Source organism: Euprymna scolopes, chromosome 43 (genome assembly GCF_053919585.1).
Source record: "Euprymna scolopes isolate OS-2025 chromosome 43, ASM5391958v1, whole genome shotgun sequence".
Lineage (NCBI taxonomy): Eukaryota > Metazoa > Mollusca > Cephalopoda > Sepiida > Sepiolidae > Euprymna > Euprymna scolopes.
The window spans coordinates 15500739-15523584 of record NC_136524.1 but is presented as its reverse complement, the minus strand read 5'-3'; the positions used below and the strand labels follow the sequence as shown (position 1 = coordinate 15523584).

Below are 22846 nucleotides of genomic sequence, written 5' to 3'. Positions count from 1 at the left end.
GTCAGTGTGGCCGAATCACTTTGGCACCGGGCATTGATCTGCTTATAGTAAATAGTTTGTTAACTGCTACATACCCTCCCCTTTAGGAGTCTTTTTTTTTTCTACACAGGAATCACCACTTTATCAAGGTCAAGAGGCCACTCAAGGATAAGGGTTAAAGAGTGTACAGTAGAAATTGGTCAATATAGTAATCATTAGTAATGAAAATTCGGTAAATTTGATAACTTATATGGAACGGCTCATCAAGAACTTATTTACTTGAGCACAACCATATTGGAGTCAGCTGGAAAGCAGGAAAACGGAAGACAATTCCACAGGCGTGCAGTTCTAAGAAAGAAGCTTTGTTCATGAAATCTACGTTTAGGTTTAGGCACAGATAAAGAGTAGGGGGGAATTATTGACAGTGTTTACAGCTAGACGAGTGTTTCTTGTGAAAGTTTGGCGAGGGGGGGCCATAGGTACGCGAACACTTTCGATGAAAGTAACGATACATCAGAGACAAACTCGCAACATCTCTTCTATGAGATAGAGGTTGCAGGGAAGAGAAAAGGACATCTCCTACAAGGCTACAAAGTCTATTTTGAACTCTATCAAGGCAGGACAAGTCCTTTCTAGCAGTTCCTGTCCAGATGTGGCAACAGTATTCCATCCTTGGACGTATCTGGCTTTTATATAGATAGAGAATAGCATCAGCAGTGAGATATCTACTGGATCAATAGAAAGATCCCACCATTTTTCCAGCGGCCTTGGCAACAGATTTGATGTACGTGTTCCATTTAAGATCAGGAGTTATGGTCAAGCCCAGAAGCTTGTCAAAACTTGAGGCCTATGTTTCTTTCTTTTTTGGTGTTAACCTTCTTAAAATAAAGACGTCTCCGCGTGTGGACCTTCATTCTTTTACTGATATCGACCGCCACATACATTTAACATGTCTCATTTAACACAATAATTTAAAAAAACAAACAATTTAAAAACAGGAACATAAAAGATAATTAAATTAAAAAATGATAAAAATTGATACAAACGTTCAGAATAGGAATGTATGGATGAACGGCTGAGAGGAGGGGGGGAGAAGAAATCTTACACCTCTACCTCCTTTTATCATCATGACTTCATTTTGAAACAGCGTTTCGATTGGCTGAAATTTTGGGCTTCCTTATAATCGTGTTTACAAAATTTTAGTTTGTTGCATTTTTAGTGAACGGTAAATTACTTGCTTTTTGAGGGCTCATTAAGTTATTTTTGCACAAACAAGGTGTTTTTTTTTATTTAATTCAATCTGAAGATTTTACTTTACTAATTATCTTTGAAATAGACTCAGAAAACTAATATTTATCTTTTAAAGGATTTTTACAATGAATTTATTGGTTAGCTCACTGTGAAAACATTTTTCATAACTTTTTTTTTTCACGTGTACAAATATTTTTTTCCTTTAGGAAATTAAGTTTAGTCCTTAATCTTTCAAATACAATCAAAAAGTAGTCGGAAACCTACAAAAAAAATATGATAAATCGGCTTTTAAAAATACCCCCACCCCTATTTTTTCCCTTACCTAAAAAGTACCATCCTGGATGTTTAAGAGTTTAAATCCATTAGTATTACGTATTAATGGAAGGTGCAACTGCAACACGTTTAAAACTAGTAAACAAGCGTATAGGGGATTTGGGAATAACGTAAAAATTGGAAAAGTAGTAAAATTAGATATCTATGGAATAAATGTCGATTCAAAATAGATTTTAAAACCGTTCTTAGGAGAAATGAAGGAAGAAAATATAAGCATACTTATTTACAAAGTTTTTTTTTCGAGTTCATGCGTAATACTAAAACAAAACATTCACCATGTCACACGCATGTAAAGAATTTTGGTAATCTTGACACAAAGCGGTAGTAAAAAACAATGTCCGTTTGACTCGATGGAAACTGAAACGAAATCAAAACGAAATAACAAATGAAAGTTACAATAATCGAAAAGTGATCTAGGAGCCTTTAAATTGTCTTTTAAACTTAATTTCTGGATGGAATTTAAGCGTATAGTTCAAAGTCTAAGGTTAGTTACGGTTCTTAAGTGCTCCTGCTAGACAAAAAAACCCAACTTATTCTTTTTTGTTGAATTTGTTATTCAAGTTTCCGGCAAAAAATTGGGTGCTAATGCACTTACTGATCCACGCTAATGACGCTTTTTATTTATTTTTTTTTATTATTCAATTGTGAAGTTAAAGCACAGAATAGGTACAAACCATCCTCCCATCCCCATGTTAAGAATGGCTTTTTAAATAATAACGTTATTATTTCAGCACGGGCATGACCAAAAATTGTAGTTGTTTTCAGTTGCTAATTTGCAGACTTGAGGTAAATTTTTACGAAGTGTCCCAGCGTATTATAAACACTCCAACCTCCCAATGTTAAGAACAGAACAGCTCTCAGAATAAACACTTCCCCAACTTCGAAAGCCGTTCTTAACCTGGGGAGGATGGGGGAATTAATTCCGAAAGCCGTTCTTAAGTTAAGAACTTCTGGGTTTGTTACTGTACACATAGATTCGAAAAAGTTGTCAAAAAAACAAATATATAACAAATAAAGGTTATTAAAGGCAAGATAAGTTACTTTTCTACCTAACTGGATATATTTTTCGTGTTTTTATTCAATGTAAAATGTTTATTCAGCTCGAAAAGCATAGTGTTTACCGATGTATTGGAAAATTCAAGATGGCGCCCGACTTTCTCTTTAACACGGTAAGTTCAGGAAAAGATGTTATAAATAATAAACTAGACAAAATACTGTTAGAAACTCGCTCAATATATATTACCGTGACATAAGTTGATATATATTCGGTGTTTTTTCAATAGTATTTTGTCTACTTTATTATTTATAAGACCTTTTCCCAAACTTACCATGTTAAAGAGAGTGTCGGGCGCCATTTTGAATTTTCCAATACATCGGTAAACACTATGTTTTTCGAGCTGAATAAACATGTTACATTGAATAAAAACACAAAAAATGTATCCTATTTGGTAGAAAAGTAACTTATCTTGCCTTTGATAATATTTATTTGTTATATATTTGTTTTTTGACAACTTTTTCGAATCTATGCGTACAGTAATACAAACCCGAACTTCTTAATATGGGGTGCTTGGCCCAAAGCACTGCTTGGGGGTGTTTATACTACGCTGGGTCGCTGGGGCAGGTTGTAAAAATTTACCAAATTTTAAATATTTTCCCTTTTATTTTCAGAAAGTTCTTTTTGTTTTTCTTATTCAGTTTTCGTTTTCACATAATCAACGTGGTTATTTTTAAGTATTATTTTGATTAAATATAAACACCGGTCGAAAATCGAACAGACCATTTTAGGTTTCTCACAGATATGCACATTAGAAAGGGGAGGCACATTAGAAATTGGTAGACGATTTTTTGTCCTTTTGCACGTTTTCAGTTGTGCAGTTAAAAACTTTCATATTTACCATAAAATGATTACAAAACAACGCCACAAAATAGCTCCTTTGATAAAACCCGTGATTTCATTGTAAATATATTGGCGCCTCATGTTTTCTTTAAATAATACCCCCCCCCCCCAAAAAAGCGTTAATCGAAAAAACTTAATTTATTGCTTAAAGTATTTCGGTGTCGTCTACCTCGCCACGAGGACGCGAAGGGTTATACAGATTAATTTAAGGAGCAATGCGTATTCTGAGAACACGCATTGTTCCTTAAATTTTTTGAAGGGAAATAATCACCTGAGACAAATGCGGATTTGGTAATTCAGGATGAGGATTTTGAAAATTTTTCCATTGCCCTATCCTAGGCTGAGCATCTCCAGGTCGGTTAACCGGTGGTTCGTCCGAGGACATTTCCACTTCAGACGATGAAAGTCAAGTCAACTTTATTTTGTGTAAGTTAACAAAGGGAAGTAACTGCGCTCGGTGATCTCTACTATTATATAAAAAGAACTTTCTGTGTGTGTGTGTGTGTGTGTGTGTGTGAGAGAGAGAGAGAGAGAGAGAATATTCATTCCCTATGGACTCGGAAACGGCGTGATCGATTTTTTGAATGATGTGTCTGGAATTGTTCTTATGTAAGTATTGTATCAGAATGCGTCTGATAAGATAAAGATAAAAACATAGGATAAAAAAACTCCGGGTTTTGACTGAAAGTTAAACGTACAAAAGTCAAGTATCATGGTTCAATTGTGCTCTAAAAAACATTCATTTTGAACGGGCCTCTGTTTTATAAAAGAATTTAGAGTTGATTTTATAGCCAAAGTCATTCTGCTTGTGCAATGATAAAACGTCTCAAATGCACTTGTGATGACAGGTTGTGTAAAAGTATAAACTTCACTGAAGCAGAATGGCTTAGCCTATAAAATCAACTGTAAATTCTTTTATAAAACAGAGGCCCGTTCAAAATGAATGTTTTTTTGGAGCACAATTCAACCATGATACTTGACTTTTGTACGTTTAACTTTAATTCAGTTGATTATGTAAAAATAATTTCATAAAATCAAAAGTTAGTTCTTTGATAAGACTGGGACGCGTTTCAAATGAATGTTTCTGTTTAAGCACAATTAAACCATGATACTTGACTTTTGCATTTTAAACTTAAAGTGAAGCAATTATTTACAGATAATTTTATAAAATCAACAATATTCTTTGCAGTGCAATGTAGACTAGAATGTATTGTGGAATAAGTCACTGCGGGGAGGCATGAGAAGTTCCCTCCTGGTACACTCGGGAGGAAGGAGGTCCTTAACTTGAGCAAGCAATCAATTGATTTGATTAAAAAAAAATGTGTGATTTCACCAATTTTGATGTCAATAAAAGTCTGGGAGGGAGGAACGCTGATCCTCATTCAATTCCGGACAACATCAGGTCTCCCTGCTAGTTTAAAAAATGTATGCCTGACCCAAACATGCTTGTACTCATAGAAATATAATATTTTGCGCGTTTTTTAATATTTACCCACCACGTGTACAGAAATTTATGGGCCAATTTTTTTTGTGTACATTTTCCTTTTACTTTGGTTTGATTTTAAGTTTTTAACTGGAGGATCCCTTTCCTATACTTGAAAAATTTCTTTAAAAATTTGAATAAAGTTAATGATAATGATGCTCAGTAAAAATGGCTCCCACACTCCAAAAAATAGCACAAGTAAAAAAAAAAAAAAAAAATAGAAAAGAAAAAAGAACATTGTGAGGAGAGGCAGGTTAGAGCACCACCACTGTCGCTTGGTCGTGGTGGTTAGATTATGGCCCTTTGACAATGACATATACTATGAAGGTCGTGGTTAGATGCAGATTGAGTTTTAAATATATGAGCTAAACCACAGCCACTGAAAAGTAGGCCTAATCATTAAATAATGATGTCATGCATTAGGTACAAGCAAGATTTATTGAAAAATAAGAATGTTGATAATGAATGAAAAACTTTTACAAAAAATATTAGAAAACTTTAAAAATGCATTGAAAAAGGGGGAAACAAGGACCACAATTTATACTGAAACTGGGTATTATTCAGTATTAATTTAAAAAAAGAAAAGCAATAATTAATAAAAAAGGAAAAAAGTAAATAAAACTAAAAGTTGTGATCACTTAGCTAAAAAATACATTTAAAGAAGAAAAGAAAGGAACACAATTCGATTTATACTGAAACTGAACTTTACCTAATATAAATTGAAATAAAAAATAAATAAACAAGAATTATGTATGTAAAATTAAGTAGGTTTAAGGCAGGAGAGAATCAAATACTGCAAAAATTAAGTTATGAATTTAGAGAATAAACAAACAATAATTAAACAAATGAAAGTTAAAAGATAAATAGGTTTTTAAAATGCAAACAAATGATAAAAAATTAAGCAAAAATGAAAATGAATGATACTCACCAAAAATTTAATTTAAATTTAAGCAAGTAAATATAATAAAGAAATATTTCTTCTTCAATCAAACTTATCTGTTGGATAATTTAGTTAAGAATGACTTTCTAAATAATAACGTTATTATTTCAGCATAGTTCGTACTTGTATGAGTATTAAAAACTGATTCATTAATTATGATAAATTTTGTAAGTGTTATAAAACTTGTTGATGGAAAACATTCAAAACTATTTGAAAATAAATATATAAACAGTTTATTTTTACATATTAATGACATTTTTATATAAATGTACTTGTGTTTCTTTTACTTTTTTTTCATTTCTTTATATTTTGTTGACAGATGAACCAGCTCAAATATGACAACAATGCTCCATGGTGGGTCTGTAGAGATATAGGATACTCTCAAGAGCAACTTTCTAGCATGATAGGGAGAGCCCATATTCTTTACAACAACCTTGGCAATGTTCTCAATTAATTTATTCCAATTCATGTCTCATGAATGTTAAGCCGAGGAGTTTGTACAAAGAGCTTCCAGGTTGTGTATTATTAGTCATGGCAGTCAATGATTGAGAAGGTTTCTTGTAATTGTTAAAGGAAAGAAGCTTAGTCTTAGTAGCATTAAAAATAAATAAATAAACCATCCATTTGTGTCTCCATTTCACTACATAGAGGTCTTCTTCTAAGCTTTCAGTCATTCCCTTAGATATTTATTCATTCATTTTCCCTTCATGTCAGTTATAGAGTGTGGTTTCATCTGAAAATGTACTCATCTCAGAGAAATTTTATCAGGGAGGTCATTTATGAATATCAGGAATAATAAAAGTCCAAGGACTGACACTTGTGGCACATGTGCATTTATATCATTCTGTTTTGATACAAGACAACTGAGGACAATCTAGATTTTCTTTCATCTAACATATAACACCATATAATTTAATTTTTTGGTGAAGAGAGGAAGGAAACTAATAAGGTGATAATTGAGTGGGTCAATTCTTTCATCAGAATTTTTGCAAACTGGTATCACAGAAGTTTAGGTCTGTATGTCCCACACCAGCTTTGGAGTATTACTTTAAGTTGTTTTGTAATGATAGAAGTCAGAGAAATATTTTTTCTATTTATAATTAGATGTAAGAATATGAGTGACATGTTATACAGTCAAGAAAACAAAATAATGAGTTCTGAAGGCATAAATCTAACAAATGGTTAAAATGGAAATTTACAGCAATAGAAAAAACATGGAATGTTTGTGAATATTTAGGTTCTAGTAAAAACAAAGGGGTTCATTAGCTAAGACATTGACGAAGTCTGAATCAATTAATTAAGAGCCTAGCTTTACAGGAGTCAGGAAAATTGTAATAAAAATTCTCTACTCATTTATAATACATTGAAAGTTGTTTATAAAAGTCAATGTTCATTTGACTTCATGTTAGAAAAGAAGTTCAGTGATAAAGACTGGAAAAATTTCAGTGAATAAAGTTTATAGAGATTTCCAGACAATAATAAGTCAATGAGTTGTGTGTGTGTGTGTGTGTGTGTGTGTGTGTGTGTGTGTGTGTGCGTGTGCGTGCATGCACACGTGAGTGTGTGTATGTTTGCTAATGTTTGTGTGAGTGGAGAGATGCTGCAAAGATTAGCACCCAACAGAGAGGCATCCAGTGACACCTGTCTGTAGAGTCAACTCAACTGAGTCCACTAATTTATTAAAGAAAGTTCTGTTTTTTTTTAAAGGATTTAGGTGGCTCATAGAAAGACTATTTCAAATAAATGCAGAAAGTTCTCTGACTGGTCTAAAATATAATTATTTATTTTTATTCAGGATAGTACACACGATGTGTGTACAAACAAGTTTACACATTTTTTGAACACTGAGGTGTAATCATCAACCACTATAGAAACAGTCATGAAAACAAGATTTGGTAAAGCATTTGTGGAAGAATTTAGGGAGAACTGGGGCAAGCTCAGCAGAGAATTTTTTAATTGTATAGCAGAGACATGCAATCAAGGTGTCTAGGTTTTTTTGACATCAGGAACACGAGAAGGGATGATTTTCAGTGTGGCTTCTGTCTGGGAAATTTGTGAGGAAGTGGTTTATTGGGTTTAAAGTGGAGTTGGAGGCAAGCTGCCAGACTTGCGGGTTAGCCTTCTCGGTTGCTGTGCAAACAACCTCTTGGTGGATAGTGGGGGAATTGTTGATCTACTACACTGTTAATTTGCTACATTGTTATAAATTTTTCAGAAATTGTGAGTTCTTAATTTCTGCAAAACGCATTTTTTAAAGGTTTTGATATGCTTTCTCTTGTCTGCAAGTATTTCATTCATACAATTATATCTAGCTTCTATATACTTTTGCCTATTTTTATTATACTTATGTTAGATAAATCTGTGAAATGTATGGCGCCTTTGAGCAATGGCAGTTGTACAAGTGAACCATTAGGGAAAGTGGGGTTTGCTATAAAATTTCCATGTAGGAATATGTGCTTCAATTGCTACTTTTATTCAGGAGCCCCATTTGCACACTGTTCCACAGAAAGAAAAATGATGCTGCTTCATGGGGCATTTCATATGTGATCTCTGATGGCTACCAAGTAAGCCTTCTTGAAGCATATTGCCATTTTGAACAATGTCTCTTCAACTTTATTTCGCAATTCCTTAAAACGTCATTAGCTGAAGTTTGGAAGAAGAGCACATTTTTTAACGGTTGATTTAAAAAAAAAAGTTTTTGGAATGCTGAAGTTTTTAAAGTTGAAATCCCTTTAACAGTTTGCATTTTGAAGATGGGAACTCTTTCGAGATAAGTTATTGCAATATTAATTTTAATTTTTATCTTTTTAGATTCAAATGTTAATAACTACATTTTATTTCAGTATTTAATTTATATTTTTATTTTTTTATTGTTTTATTTCATAATAGATTTTCTCGTCTATAAATGTTGTTTATTATATCTACCAAGTTGATTGCATAAATAGATTAGGCAATTGTATTAATTTTTAATTAGTGAGATGAGAATCTATCATCACACTTTCCTTTAAACATATCAATTGGACTTTTATTAAATTCAATACTTAATAAAATATTTTTATTTTATTTATTTTATTTTAATGGATGCGTTATCGGCAGCCCCTGTTACTCATTATTTGTCCCTCAGTCCTCATTTTTTAATGAGTGATTTTTCTGACTAAGGGAGAAGAAAAAGCGATATTCTAGGTTGGCAGTATTTTGCCCAAACAGTCACCAGAGATGTTGGAAATTTTCTGTTTCTATATCTATTCTTGTAACCATGTCACTAGTAAGGGTTCTGGAGATAAACGTTTTATCTTGGTTGACGTTATCCGCCTGATAGTCAGGGACCAGAACCTTGGATTAACCACTAAGGAGGCTGTCCTATCAGCAGGTGCAAAGTACTGGGGCTGCTGTATTGCCATTTGGTGAATGGATTCTGGACCATGCAATAGCTTCTGGTGGGGCTTCTCGATGCCATATTATTGGGTATTTGTTACAGCTTTACCTTATCATGTGCTATAAAAAAATTCTTTGTTTCTTTTTCTCTCTTACTTTCCCTCTCTGTCCTGCTCTAATCAAGTCTGTCGACCTAGTCCACAAATCCCAAAACTTCATCATGAAAAGTTTCAAGAAAAAATATACGATTAAACCCGGATCTCCAATTTCCAACGTAGACACCCACTACCATGTCTCCTTCTCCAACATCAGGGGTCTACGTTCTAACCTTCCAGAGGTTGAAACCTAATTACAGGAGACTAAACCAGACCTATTATTTCTAAGCGAAACTGGCATTGGACAGACTATTTCCCTAGATGAGTTCGTAATTAAAGGATACTCTAATTTAACTTCAAAATCTGAACCCCAAGATCGCCATGGGCATGGAATATGTGGCTATATTAAAGATGGCTTTCCATGTGGTAGGAACATCTCCAGAGAAGATCCTAACTTACCCTATATGTGCTCCCGGGTTGCACTAGCTCACACTACCGCATTTATATTTACTCTCTATCGCCCCCACAACAGCGGAGTTACTATCTTTAAAAGCATATCTGAGAAAATTGACCATATCCTATCTGCTTATCCTTCAGCTAACATTCACATATGTGGAGACTTCAATGTTCACAATGTGGAATGGTTAATTCACTCAAACAAGACTGATGATGAGGGAAGGTTCTGTCACGATTTCTCCATAACTTATGACCTCAATCAGATTGTTCATGTGCCCGACACTGACGGCCAATATGCGAGTCCCCTAGACCTTTTTCTTACAACTTGCCCTGAAATATGTTCAGTTTCTGTTCTGTCTCCAATTGGATCTTCCCACCACTCTGTTGTATCAGTTAAGATAAAAATGAAATGTAATAAGTCCTCAGATGTACCTCTCCATCGATACTCTATGACTGACTGAGATAGCTTCCGTACATTTATATCAGATCTACCTCTGCATTCCATGTTTAAAAAGGATGTGTCCTCTATAGTATCAGACCTGACTGAATGGTTAATTGTAGGTTTCATACCCTCAAAAAAGCTCCAGCAAAAACCGAACAGTCAGCCGTGGTTCTCTCCAGAATGTGCTGCTGCCATTGCGCACAGAAATCACTTTTTCCATTGCTTCCAACATAATAGATGTACTGAGACTAAAGCTGCTTTTAGGACTGCCAGCGACCACTGTAAAAAAGTAATAAGGAATGCAAGAAAATTGTATGCTCAGTCCATCAAGTCCAAAGTAGCTGAGCAGTGGCTTGGTTCCCACCAGTTTTGGCAAATAGCAAACAGAAGCGTGTGCTCTATCCCAACTATTATCAATGGACCTGAGGTTATTTCATCAGCATCAGACAAAGCCAAACTCCTTGCCAAGAACTTTGCAGCTAATTCTACCCTTTGTGACCAAGACTGCCAACCCCTAATGTTTCCTCCTGTATCAGAAAACACACTATGTGATATACAAATATCTGTACGTGATGCTGCCAAGCTAATCAAAAACCTTGATTCCAGTAAAGCAACCGACCCTGACGGTATTCCAATTATAGTACTCAAAAAACGTACACCAGAACTAGCACCCATACTTACAAAACTGTTTAAATGTTGTCTTAAAGAGAATTGGAAAATCTCATCAGTATGCCCTGTATTTAAGAATTCAGGTGATCGCTCATCTCCCCTTCAGTACAGGCCAATAAGTCTCCTGTGTGTCATGAGTAAGTTGCTGGAATCTGTGTTAAATAGAGAAGTAATCAACCATCTCAACAAAAATAACCTTCTTAGTGACACACAATATGGTTTCTGTTCTGCTAGATCTACAGCAGATGTGCTTACAGTTATATCCCATAGGATTAGCGAATTTCTTGATGGAGGCAATCTTTCTAGGGCAATTGCTCTTGACATATCAAAGGCGTTTGATAGGGTATGGCATAAAGGTTTACTTCACAAGATCTCCAGCTATGGTATAGCTAGAAATGTCTTCTCAATTATTAAATCATTTCTTTCTGATAGGTTCATAAGAGTAGTAGTTGATAGGCAGAAATCAGAAACTCACAGTATTAATGCTGGAGTCCCTTAGCAGTCCATCCTGGGCCCAACTCTCTTCCTGATCTATATTAATGATCTTCCAAATCACATCCTTACATCATTCATAGACATTTATGCTGACAACACTACCATCTATGGTACCACATCTAAGACTGTAAACGACCAAGTTCTCTCCGATTCTCTCTCCTCTGATCTTGATCACATGGTACAATGGGGAAAGAGGTGGCTTGTTACTTTTAATGCATCTAAAACCAAGCTTTTGTCTTTACATCATCAACGCTCTGATCCCCATTTGGCATCAATTGAAATAAATGGCTCTTGCCTTGGGGAGACTTCATGTTTTGACAACCTTCTGGGCATGACCTTTACTTCTGATCTGAAATGGAACACGTACATCAAATCCATTTCCAAGGCCACTGGAAAAATGGTGGGACCCTTCTATCGATCCAGTAGATATCTCACTGCTGATGCAATTATCTACTATATAAGAGCCAGGTATGTCCACGGATGGAGTACTGCTGCCACATCTGGGCAGGAGCTGCTAGAAAGGACTTATCCTGCCTTGATAAAGTTCAAAATGTCTTGTAGGAAGTGTCCTTTTGTCTTCCCTGCAACCTCTATCTCACAGAAGAGATGTTGCGATTTTTTCTCTGCTTTATCGTTATTTTCATGGCAAGTGCTTGACTGAGCTTCAATGTATGGTCCACCCTCACCAAGCTTTCACAAGAAACACTCGTCAAGCTGAAACCACTATCAATAATTTCCCCCCACTCTTTATCTGTGTCTAAATCTAAACGTAGATTCCATGAACAAAGCTTCTTTCTTAGAACTGCACGCCTGTGGAATTGTCTTCCATTTTCCTGCTTTCCAGCTGACTACAATCTGATTGTCTTCAAGTCCAATGTAAACAAGTTCGTGATGAGCTGTTCCACTTAAGTTAACAAATTTACCGAATTTCCATTACTAACGATTACTATATTGTCCAATTGACTACTGTACACTCTTTAACCCTTATCCTCGAGTGGCCTATGGGCCTTGATAAGTGGTGATCTCTATGTAAAAAAAAAACAAACTTGGGGCCATGAGTTTAGGGTGATATCTATCAATATCACAGGATGATCAACATTTCTGAGTGGGCTATAGACATTTTTTGCACAAGCCTCAGGAACTGTGGTCAAAAATAGGTTTAGAAGTAAAGTTTTCTGATCCTGATGCTTTGGGAGATGGGTCAGAAACGTGACAACCCGGGTCAGTGATGGCATATAGAAAAGCTATGCATGATGCAGCCAGCTATGTCTGTATAACAAGAGAGTCCAAGTTAATTACTGTGGTGGACATTAACGTCACCAAACACAAATGCATGAGTGGTACTATCTTGGGAGAGTGCTGAATCTAAGCGGTCAGAGACATGGTTGACTATGGCACAATTTTGGGTCGAGGAAGAATGGTAGAGAAAATATGACTAACGCTATGTTGCAAATTTGGTCTAAAGCATATGAAGGCCTGGTCGTCTGGTTCTAGTTTGGATTCTGTAATTAAGGAGAGAATCTTGCAAATATAGATCTCAAATCTGTGCATGTGTCTATTTGAGTCTTCATGGCAAAGTGAGAGATAAACATATTAAAGTGCTTAGACGGGATGAAGGAGTGTAGGTTAGTTCATGTAGCGCTAAGATATCTGGAGTGTTTGGTAGGAGAAATGATCCTACATTGTTTAAGTTAGTTCTAAGTGCTCAAATATTTGTAAATGCAAGCCTCAAGGGAGGAGGCAATTTAGCTTTGAGTGTGCATCTAGTTTGATTGTATTTTTTGTTTGTGCATTTATTTAATTTAATCGTTTCAGTTTCAGGATGAGAAGTGTTGAACATAATGGATGTGTAGGGGGACCAATCATGCAGACACAAGAAAGCCATCAGCTGACTCTTCATCCACTGGATCGTAGCTGTTATATCCCGTTTTGACGGTATATAATAACATGACAAAATACGCCGAGTGGAATGCGTAACAAAAGGTTTATTCGTACTTCGAATAATACACAATACAAAATGGCTGCTCGCCTTGAAGTTGATATACGCGTAAATGAAGGTAAAGGAAAAAGGTAACTTAACGTGTGTGAGCGGAACGCTCGTCCTGGGTGCTTGGTTAATCCTGACTACACTTGGAGAGTGTAAGCCGCGAGACGGTCGGGCTAGTGCGTACCACTGAACTGACTCCAAGACAATACAAGACGCTTTTTTATACACCGTTTCGTATCCGGTGCTATCCGTAATTATGTCCCTTATAACACCTCCCCCTGAAGCTGAAATCTTCCCGATTTTAGCTTTAATATCGCTTCCGTTTAGGATCAGGACTTAAACGCCTGACGACTTTCCTTTTACGTGTGCTCTTCCTTTTGGTCAGAGTTTCCTTTGGTAAAGAATTCTGTTCAGCCCGTGCGGTATGTTCAGGGGATACATTCATGGGTCCGTGTATACACACCGGTTTTGGAATGTCAAATGTGTTGCACAACGTTTCCATTGGGATTTCCTCTGTATTTTCCGAAATTCTGGAACGGATTTGATTAACATGTCTTTTACAGACAAAACTGGGACCTTGAATAGTATAGACCATGTTCCCAATTCTTTTCTTAACAATACCGTCCACCCAATGATTTTTTCCATTCTGAAAATTTTTAAAATAAACTTTATCTCCTGGGGAATAGCACTTTACATTAAAGTTTTCTTTTCTGGCAACTTTCTTTTTATCCGGTAGAAGTCTATCAAAAATGGATCTAATTTTTCTGGCGAACATAAGTTCTGCAGGGGATGAATTTACATCATTGTTTGGATTTGAGGTTACTCTGTAGATCGCTAGAAATGTTTGTATTGTCCGCTCATCTGTGTCAATGTTCATGTTTTACCTTAATGCCCGCTTAAACGTGTCCACAAATTTTTCTGCCAACCCATTCGACCTAGGATGGTAAATAGGCGTCGTGATGTGCTGTATATCCAGTGAGTTGCAGAATTCTCTAAATTCGTAACCTGTGAATGCTGTACCATTGTCACTCACTATGGTCTTTGGTACACCAAACCGGCTGAAAATTTCGTCAAGTGCACTTACAGTGTTCCTTGCTGTTGGATGTCTGATCTTGAATATTTCCGGCCATTTGGAGAAAGAGTCCACTACAATTAAGTAAAAAAAACCTTTTAGGGGTCCGGCATAATCAATATGCAGTCGTGACCAGGGCAAGTCCGTCTTCGGCCACGGGGTCGTTTTTACAGGCGGATCTCGGGCTGCTAACTGACATCCTTTGCACGCTTTGACACAGTTTTCCACCTCTTTATCCATACCAGGCCAATACACGTAACCTCTAATTAGGGATTTCATCCTTGAAATGCCAGGATGACCTGTGTGAAATTCGTTTAGCATTCTTTTTCGTAATACCTGTGGAATTACGATTCTATCGGCATACATAAGCACATCTTCGCAAATGGAAAAAGGTGTAATTTCTCTTGCCATCTTATTTCTTTCCGTCCGTCCTACTTGATTTTTCATTTGCTTTATAAAAACGTCTTTTGACGCTTCTCTTTTAATCTCTTCTAGAGTTACCGGGAGTTCACGGATCATATTGCACATTGAATTTGAGCATTCGCTTTCATCTTTAAGAGCTGCAATTACCGTCTCTTCGAAACTTTCATTTCTTTTTGGAATCAACCTGACAGTGCATCCGCGTGTCCTAACTTTTTTGATGACACATGCTCCATCTTAAACTGATAGTTTAAGAGAGTTACAGCCCATCGCTGTAGTCGATTTGCGGTATGCGTAGGGATGCCTTTCTTCGATCCAAATATCGTGATTAGTGGTTTATGATCCGTCTGTAATATGAAGTTTCGTCCATGGAGAAAACGGTTAAACTTTTTGACTCCAAATATTATTGAGAGAGCCTCCTTTTCAATCTGGCTGTAGTTTTTCTCAGCTGCAATCAAAGTTCTTGACGCGTGAGCGATTGCTTTTGTTGTTCCATCCTCATACTTGTGGAGTAATGCAGCACCAACTCCGTAATCACTGGCGTCCGTTGCTAGTACAATCTCCTTCTCTGGATCGAAATGTGCTAATGCCAGATCTGATAGTAAACATTTCTTAATTTTCTGGAAAGCAGATTCACATTCCTTTGTCCAATTCCATCTACTGCCTTTTTTTAGTAGCTCGTTAAGAGGAGCTCTCAAATTATGTACATTAGGGATGTATATCGCATAGTATTGTACCAATCCCAGAAATGACTGTAGTTTTGATACTGAGTCTGGGGCAGGCATCTTATCAATTGCTTCGGTCCGTTATGGATCTGGCCTTCGTCCATCTTTGTCAATTATTTGACCCAGGTATTTGATCCTTTTCATGAAGAAATCGCATTTCTCCGGACTCAATCTGAAACCAAACCCCTCTATTCTCTTAAGTACTTCTCTCACGTGCTTCTTGTGCTCTTGCAAATTACTGCTCTTTATCAAGATATCGTCAAGGTATGCCATCGCAAATTCTAACCCTGCGATCATCGTATCCATTATCTGTTGAAACAAAGCAGGGGCGACCTTTAAGCCAAAAGGAAGCCTCTTTAGCTTGAAGATACCCTTGTGCGTATTTATACACAGGTACTTTGAACATTCATCATTGACCTTGATTTGCAAGTAGGCGTCTGAGAGGTCTATCTTGGTAAAAATTTTTCCTCCGTTTAGTTTTGAGAATAGATCTTCTGCCGACGGAAGGGGATAATTGTGGTCCTTTAAACAGTCATTCAGGCCTGTCGAGAAGTCCGCACAGACCCTGATTTTGTTATTTTTTTTCTTCACATATACCGTCGGGCTGGCCCAATCCGTATGGTCAACTTTTTCAATAATCTCTAACTGTTGAAGTCTTTCCAACTCCTTCTCGATTGCGTCCATCGATGAAAACGGTACATTTCTTTTAGGTTTGAACACTGGGGTGGCATCTTTCTTCACTTCAAATTTGGCTTCTACTTTCACACAATGTCCAAGTCCTTCAGCAAAAACCCTTGGAAATTCTGCTTTTACATCGCCCAGAAAGTCTTCCACTTGGTTTGCTTTCTCTGTGTTCAACCTATTACAAAAAGAATTAACTGGTCGCTCCCATAAGTTAAACAGGACAAACCAATCCACTCCAAACAGACTTGTGTTCCTTCCTGGAACCACGTACACTTTGGACGTGCGTGTCTGACCATCAAATGTCACGTTGCACCTCAGTTCTGCTTTAAATTCCAACTTTTTGCCGCACACACTCCTCGCCATCTTGCTGGTTTCCATTAGTTCGGGTCGACCGATCCTTCTTCAGATATCTTCATCTATGATGCTGATGTCCGAACCACTATCCAGGAGTAATGTTACAGGATGTCCATTTATGTGAACACTGACATACTTACGCCTTTCGCAACTTTTCTCTTTCCTTGTGCGAAGCGCATTTACTTTGTCAGTCTTTCGTTTTTTCTTCTGGTCACAGTACGTTCCCTTGTGGCATTTGAACCCACATTCGTAACATATCTTATTCCTGAACCAGCAGGTCTTTTTGGTGTGTCTCGTACTTCCGCAATATTCACAATTTTGGTACTTGTGCATTCTAGGGGTCCTTTGTTCTTGGGTCTTGTAAGTTCTAGGGGTCCTTTGCCTTTTTACATGTTGTACCTTGTAAACGCTTTTTTCTTCAATGCGGGTGTTGTCTCTCTTGATATTAATGAGACGTTGACATTCCTCGGTAACTTTTTGTAAAGTTATATTTGGGTCCGACTCCATAATTGTCAGGATCCGGGATCTGATATCTTTGTCCCTTGGTTCTGTGAGTCCCTGTACAAAGATTAAACATTTAAATAAATCCGCAGAAATTTCATTTAATTTAAATGATTCACATAAGCAATTTACAATACAAGCATACTCTAAATAGTCTTCAGATTCCGATTTCTGTAAATTCAAACATTTATATCTAGAGTGGAAAAGGCTATCTCTTTTATCAAATATTCTAGACAACGTATTAATTGTCTCTTCAAAGGTCACTTCCTCCGGTTTTTTGGGTAAAATTAAGTTAGCGTACTTAGTGTTTTCGTCAGTACCCAGTTTTTGGAGCAACAGCGTGACTTTTTCTTCGTCGGTCCAATCCGAACACCTCTTTGTAAAAACTGTTTCATACCTTCTATAGTATGCTGGAAATGTAACGCCAGTATCGGGAGAGTAGTGAAATTCCGACAAAGAATTTGAAATACCTTCTGCAGAAAAATTCGTTTTTTTCTCAGTTGTCGAGTTTTGAATTAATTTTTCCAAATTCTTTTGTTGAGTCGACATTTGGCGTTGAAGTATTTTTGTTTGTTCTTGTTGTGCCTCTAAAGTTTTTTGTGTCATTTCTTGCTGTTGTTGTTGCAGTTGTTGTTGTTGCACTAAGAATTGTCGTGTCATTTTTGACTGTTCCTGAACGCTAAGAGTTAGCACTTTCGTCAACTCAGCCAATTGTTCCATTTTAAAAAAAAATGTCTTTCTAAAATTTACAACAATGATTTCACAAAATTTCGTAAGTATACGTTTTTCGCCAATTAGCAACAAGTCTTTCAAGAATAAATGTTTCCACACAGTTCATACAATTTAGCAATAGTAATTCTGCCTAAACGTAATTTTACACAATAATACTTTTCAAATTTACACAACGAATAATGCCCGAAAATGAGCAAACTGTTTTTCAACAAAAATACGGTTGCACGAAAGAAAAAAAAAAAATTAAATTATAACAATAGTCTGTTTAATTTAGAGAAAAAAAAATCGTAAAAGTTCTTTTTTTTTTCTTCTTCCAAAAACGTAATCCAAAGGTGCCGGGTTCGAATTTCGCCTGCGTTCCTCACATATTTTTTCTTCAAAAATATAAATAAAGTTCACTTTACCTTGTCAATATCTTTCAAGTACAATTTTATTACCTTTCCGTGAGTTCCTATCGGAGAAATCCGTACTTTATGTAAGACAATTTCGAATAGTTCTTTGCCGTACGTGTTCAGTAACGAAATCCTTGTAAATTTGAATAGTACACAGTCCTATTAGTACGGTCATTTATCTCTGTTAAGAGATAAGATCTCATCCTCGTCACCAACTGTTATATCCCGTTTTGACGGTATATAATAACATGACAAAATACGCCGAGTGGAATGCGTAACAAAAGGTTTATTCGTACTTCGAATAATACACAATACAAAATGGCTGCTCGCCTTGAAGTTGATATACGCGTAAATGAAGGTAAAGGAAAAAGGTAACTTAACGTGTGTGAGCGGAACGCTCGTCCTGGGCGCTTGGTTAATCCTGACTACACTTGGAGAGTGTAAGCCGCGAGACGGTCGGGCTAGTGCGTACCACTGAACTGACTCCAAGACAATACAAGACGCTCTTTTATACACCGTTTCGTATCCGGTGCTATCCGTAATTATGTCCCTTATAACAGTAGCCTTGAAAGATGGGTGTAAAGTCCCTTCCCATATGCGACATGTACTACAACTATCTCAATATTATATTATTGATGATAGAGTAGCCAGTCTAAGTGCTACCAAAGAATTAAGGATCCTGTACTGTCAGTCAGAATACAGCAACCAGACAAACTGGCAAACTGGTATCCTCAGACTTCTCAGACAAGAGCGTTTCAGTATAATTGCATGAAGATATCCAGCACATCAAGCACCTCCAAGATACCAAGTTGTAGGGAAAGGAAATAAGATGGAAAGTAGGGGACTGCTTTCATTGCCCTAGTCAGGAAATAAGGTCAAACACTAATTGTCTCTGTTGAGTCCCTGTGATCTTACATGTGCACCTAGCTATAGGCAGAGGAGGAGTATGAAATTTAAGCTATAGGCAGAGCCTTCCTACTCCTTAAGTAGTTTAAGTTTGCAAACCAGTAATTTCTTTGAGTCACTAGCTCTAGGAAGGTTGTCAACTAAGACTAAGGAGGCCTCTTTTCACTATTTGTTTGGTGACATGACATAAGTGCTCAGTATCAGAGGTTTAATGTCACAGTTTTCTTTCTCTTAGATAGATAACCTGGCAAAATCTACAGGTCAATCAGCATCGAGACAGGTATCTCTACACCTGGGTTCTATACTAAGTATTTCTGCACCCCTACATGGGTAATTGGGATTAATTGAGTTCGTATTTACAATGTGATCCCAGATGGTTTTCCAATCAATCTACTTGAAGTACTTTGTCTGAGTCAAGTGGAAGTGGGGGTCAAGAATTTTGGGTAGTGTATACCAATAGCACAACATGATCAGCATTTCTATAAGCCATAAATATTTGTCACACAATCCTTGGGAATTATAGTCTTAAAAATAGGTTTAGAAGTGAGGCTTTCTGATCCTGGAGATCTGGGAGATGGTTGGAAACATGACAATCTGTGTCAGGGAATGGGATATATATATATATGATGCTACCAACTGCATTTACGTAATTAGAGAAACCAAGCTAATTCCTATGGTGGACATTAAAATCACCAAATATGTGTACTTGGGAAATACATGTATCTAGGGAAAGTGCTGCATCTATGCTGTCAGAGATGTGGTTGATTAGAGTACACTCCTGGGTATAGGGAGAATAGTAGAGAAAATATTATTCTTGACTAAATAAATTTTAATGAGAATAAACATTACTCTTCTAAAATATTACTAGATGGGGGAGGGGAGATGCCCGGCTTTGTCCGGATGTAAAATACACTTAAATATATCTTAATTTGTCCAGATTTCGTATATATTATTTAAAATCATGATTTCAAAAGTAGAAAAAAAGTATTTAGGTACCACCAGCTGGAATCGAAACCAAAACTGAAGCATTCAAAGCTGGTAACGTTATCACTGTACCAATATGACATACACATAAACTGATTAAAAATTAACAATTAAAAATAAAGTAAGATAAATGTACAAAATGTTTAACGATTTTTTCATTTTGATCCCATTTTGACCCCTTAAAAACAATTTTTTTATTGGCTAAAGACTTATAAAAATCACAATATACTAAACCGTTCTCAAGGGGAGAAGGCAAAACCTAAGAGGAGGGATCTGCACAGGACCAATGCTACAATTCAACTAACAGGGAAAAAGACATCTCAACAATGGCCTGTTAGCTTTAGTGTCGAGGGAAAACCTCTGGTTGAGCTAAAAATTTTGATTGAAACTCACTGAATGTATTTCTGAATAATGTTACATTTGGTGGATTCATAAACCAAATGAACTAATTTATGGCCAAAAATATTTGAAGTTTTAGTTGACTTTGGTTTACATAATTTTTTGCCAGGTTTTGAAATCAAATGTTTTGATTTAGTGTTAAAAAAGAATGTTGAAAGCCATAGCATGTTCACAACTTAGAAAAACAATTTTGTACCATTATGGAATGGGTAGCAGCAAGTGTTGTGTACTTTTTCTACAGAAGGTTGTTCTGAGTTTTTGAGGATGTGGCTGTTCTTGAACCTGCAATGCTTGTAGACATGTAAACTGCAACAATGTACAATATAAACAGTTTTTTTTTTTTTTTTTTTTTTTTTTTTGTAATTTTCAGTGTTAGCTTATTTCTGATACCAAATTTGGGAAACTAAGATTGCCAAAGCGAAAAATGGTGTCAAATCCGGTTTATCTTTTTTTTTTCTTTATGTACATTAGTTATTAATTATTTTTAAGAAGACAATTCATTTTACTTATTATTTAACTCCTTTATATTAGAGTTGAGTTAAGGGTGATTATATTATTACAATTAAATGATATTGATTACTACTATTCACATGTAGGGGAATTTAGGCAATGAACACCGATTTATATAGACACTAAAGAGTGACTTCTTTTGACACAGGCATAGAGAACGAGTTTGAGCATCGAGAAGGGAAGCTGCATTAACACCCTGTGGGCGTTAGGCCCATGGGAGAGACACAGAGATATTTTGGCCTTGACAAAAAATGTAAGGTTTTACCCGGGTGAGAGAACATTGTCCCACCATAAGACAAAGCCATTTCTAAGTGAGTACCAAATTATTGTTCTGTATTGTAATGTGACATGACTTTCATGTTTGTAAATTTGTAATCACCTACTAACGCACGCGTCACTGTAACATCCAATGACAACAACAACAATAACCTTCTCACTCGACCTGCCTTTATACCACTATCTCAATCCCTTCTCTTGTGCATGCGCCTGTAGATTCCTGACAACCTCGAGGCTTCTGCTTATAAAAACGCAAGTTTTGTTGTCGCGCATGCCTATACAAGGCACAAACATGTGGGCATTTGTTGTGTTGGTAAGTACTACACTCCCCCTGATCTGATGATCACATAGAGTGCACTCCGGGGGTGGCCTCTTAGTTCGTTGGCTTCTGTGAAGGGTGGTATTTACACTCTCGGATTCAGGTTCTGGTTCTGGTTCTGGGTGTGGTTCTGGTTCTGGTTCTGATCCTGCCTGATCAGACGAACTACAACTACTACTCTCTTGCTCGGTGACCTCACTTATTAGCAGCTCATCATCTGATGATTCATCGCTCTCTGTAGTTGTGGGATGTACTTCACTAGCTGGGCGAAGATGGCGCACATGGCGTGGGGTTCCATCAACAAGGACCGACTGCTGGCTGACCACTCCAGATATTCGTCCTCGCCTGAACTTGGTGGTGCACCGGTTTCCAGGGGGTCTAACCCAAACTGAATCCCCTACCTTGTATTTGTTATGACTCTCCTCGTCGATTGGTTAGACAGTGTCAATGCCCTTTATCCTAACACGGTATTTGTGTATGGCATTGGCCGGTGCTGTTGTTAGTGTCTTCCCATCCTTTGGTGTGATGTTATACCAATACGTGGCCTCCGTAATGGTGCATTGCTTTCTGGCAGCAATTCTCTTGATGCTGCGATGGCTCCTCTCAGCAATCGGAAGAGATGGGACTGTGCGATTTTTGGAAACCCCAGTGTGTGCTGCAGTTCACATTGATCGGCCTGATTTTAAGGTGGACTACGACCCTCACCAAAAAGCATGGACTGCATCGTGGAAGTGGACAGAAGGAAGGGCGCCAACCGAACTCAAGAATAGCATTTCAGAGTACTCGATACCCAACGAGGCCCGTAATGAATACGAGAAGGAACTTAAGGCATGGATCCAGGATGGATGGCTGATCCCCTACCCCAACAAGCTGGGATCACCCAAGGGTCTGATTCCCTTAATGGCGGTAGTCCAGCATAACAAATCAAAAGTTTGTCCGGTGCTGGACTATCGTGAACTCAATAGATACATTGAGACGTACACTGCCGAAATAGCTTATGACCTTCACCTTCACCGAGGTGAACGATTTATATGACCTTCACCGAGGTGCGCGACTTGACACACAAAAATAAACCGCCTCTTAATCACCTGCTAACGCACTAATGTTATTATCACTTGTAGTAAGATGTAGAAAAGAGTAAGAAGCGGAAAGTTTCTGCGAGGAAATGTG

The 22846-nt window shown here is 37.0% G+C and overlaps 2 protein-coding genes across 2 annotated transcripts in view; one reads left to right on the top strand and one right to left on the bottom strand.

Annotated features, from left to right (window-relative positions):
* LOC145268203 (OCIA domain-containing protein 1-like) overlaps nt 1–3976 on the bottom strand; it is a 137770-nt gene extending 133794 nt beyond the window's left edge. The window contains exon 1 of the mRNA XM_080123466.1: nt 3732–3976. Coding sequence (XP_079979592.1) covers nt 3732–3845 — 114 coding nt within the window. The 5' untranslated portion in view covers nt 3846–3976. The remainder of the gene's footprint in view (nt 1–3731) is intronic.
* Nucleotides 3977–4021: 45 nt separating this feature from the next.
* The window catches only part of LOC145268204 (dynein axonemal assembly factor 6-like), a 461727-nt gene continuing 442902 nt past the window's right edge, over nt 4022–22846 (top strand). The window contains exon 1 of the mRNA XM_080123470.1: nt 4022–4069. The gene's annotated coding sequence lies outside the window, so the exon portion shown is untranslated. The remainder of the gene's footprint in view (nt 4070–22846) is intronic.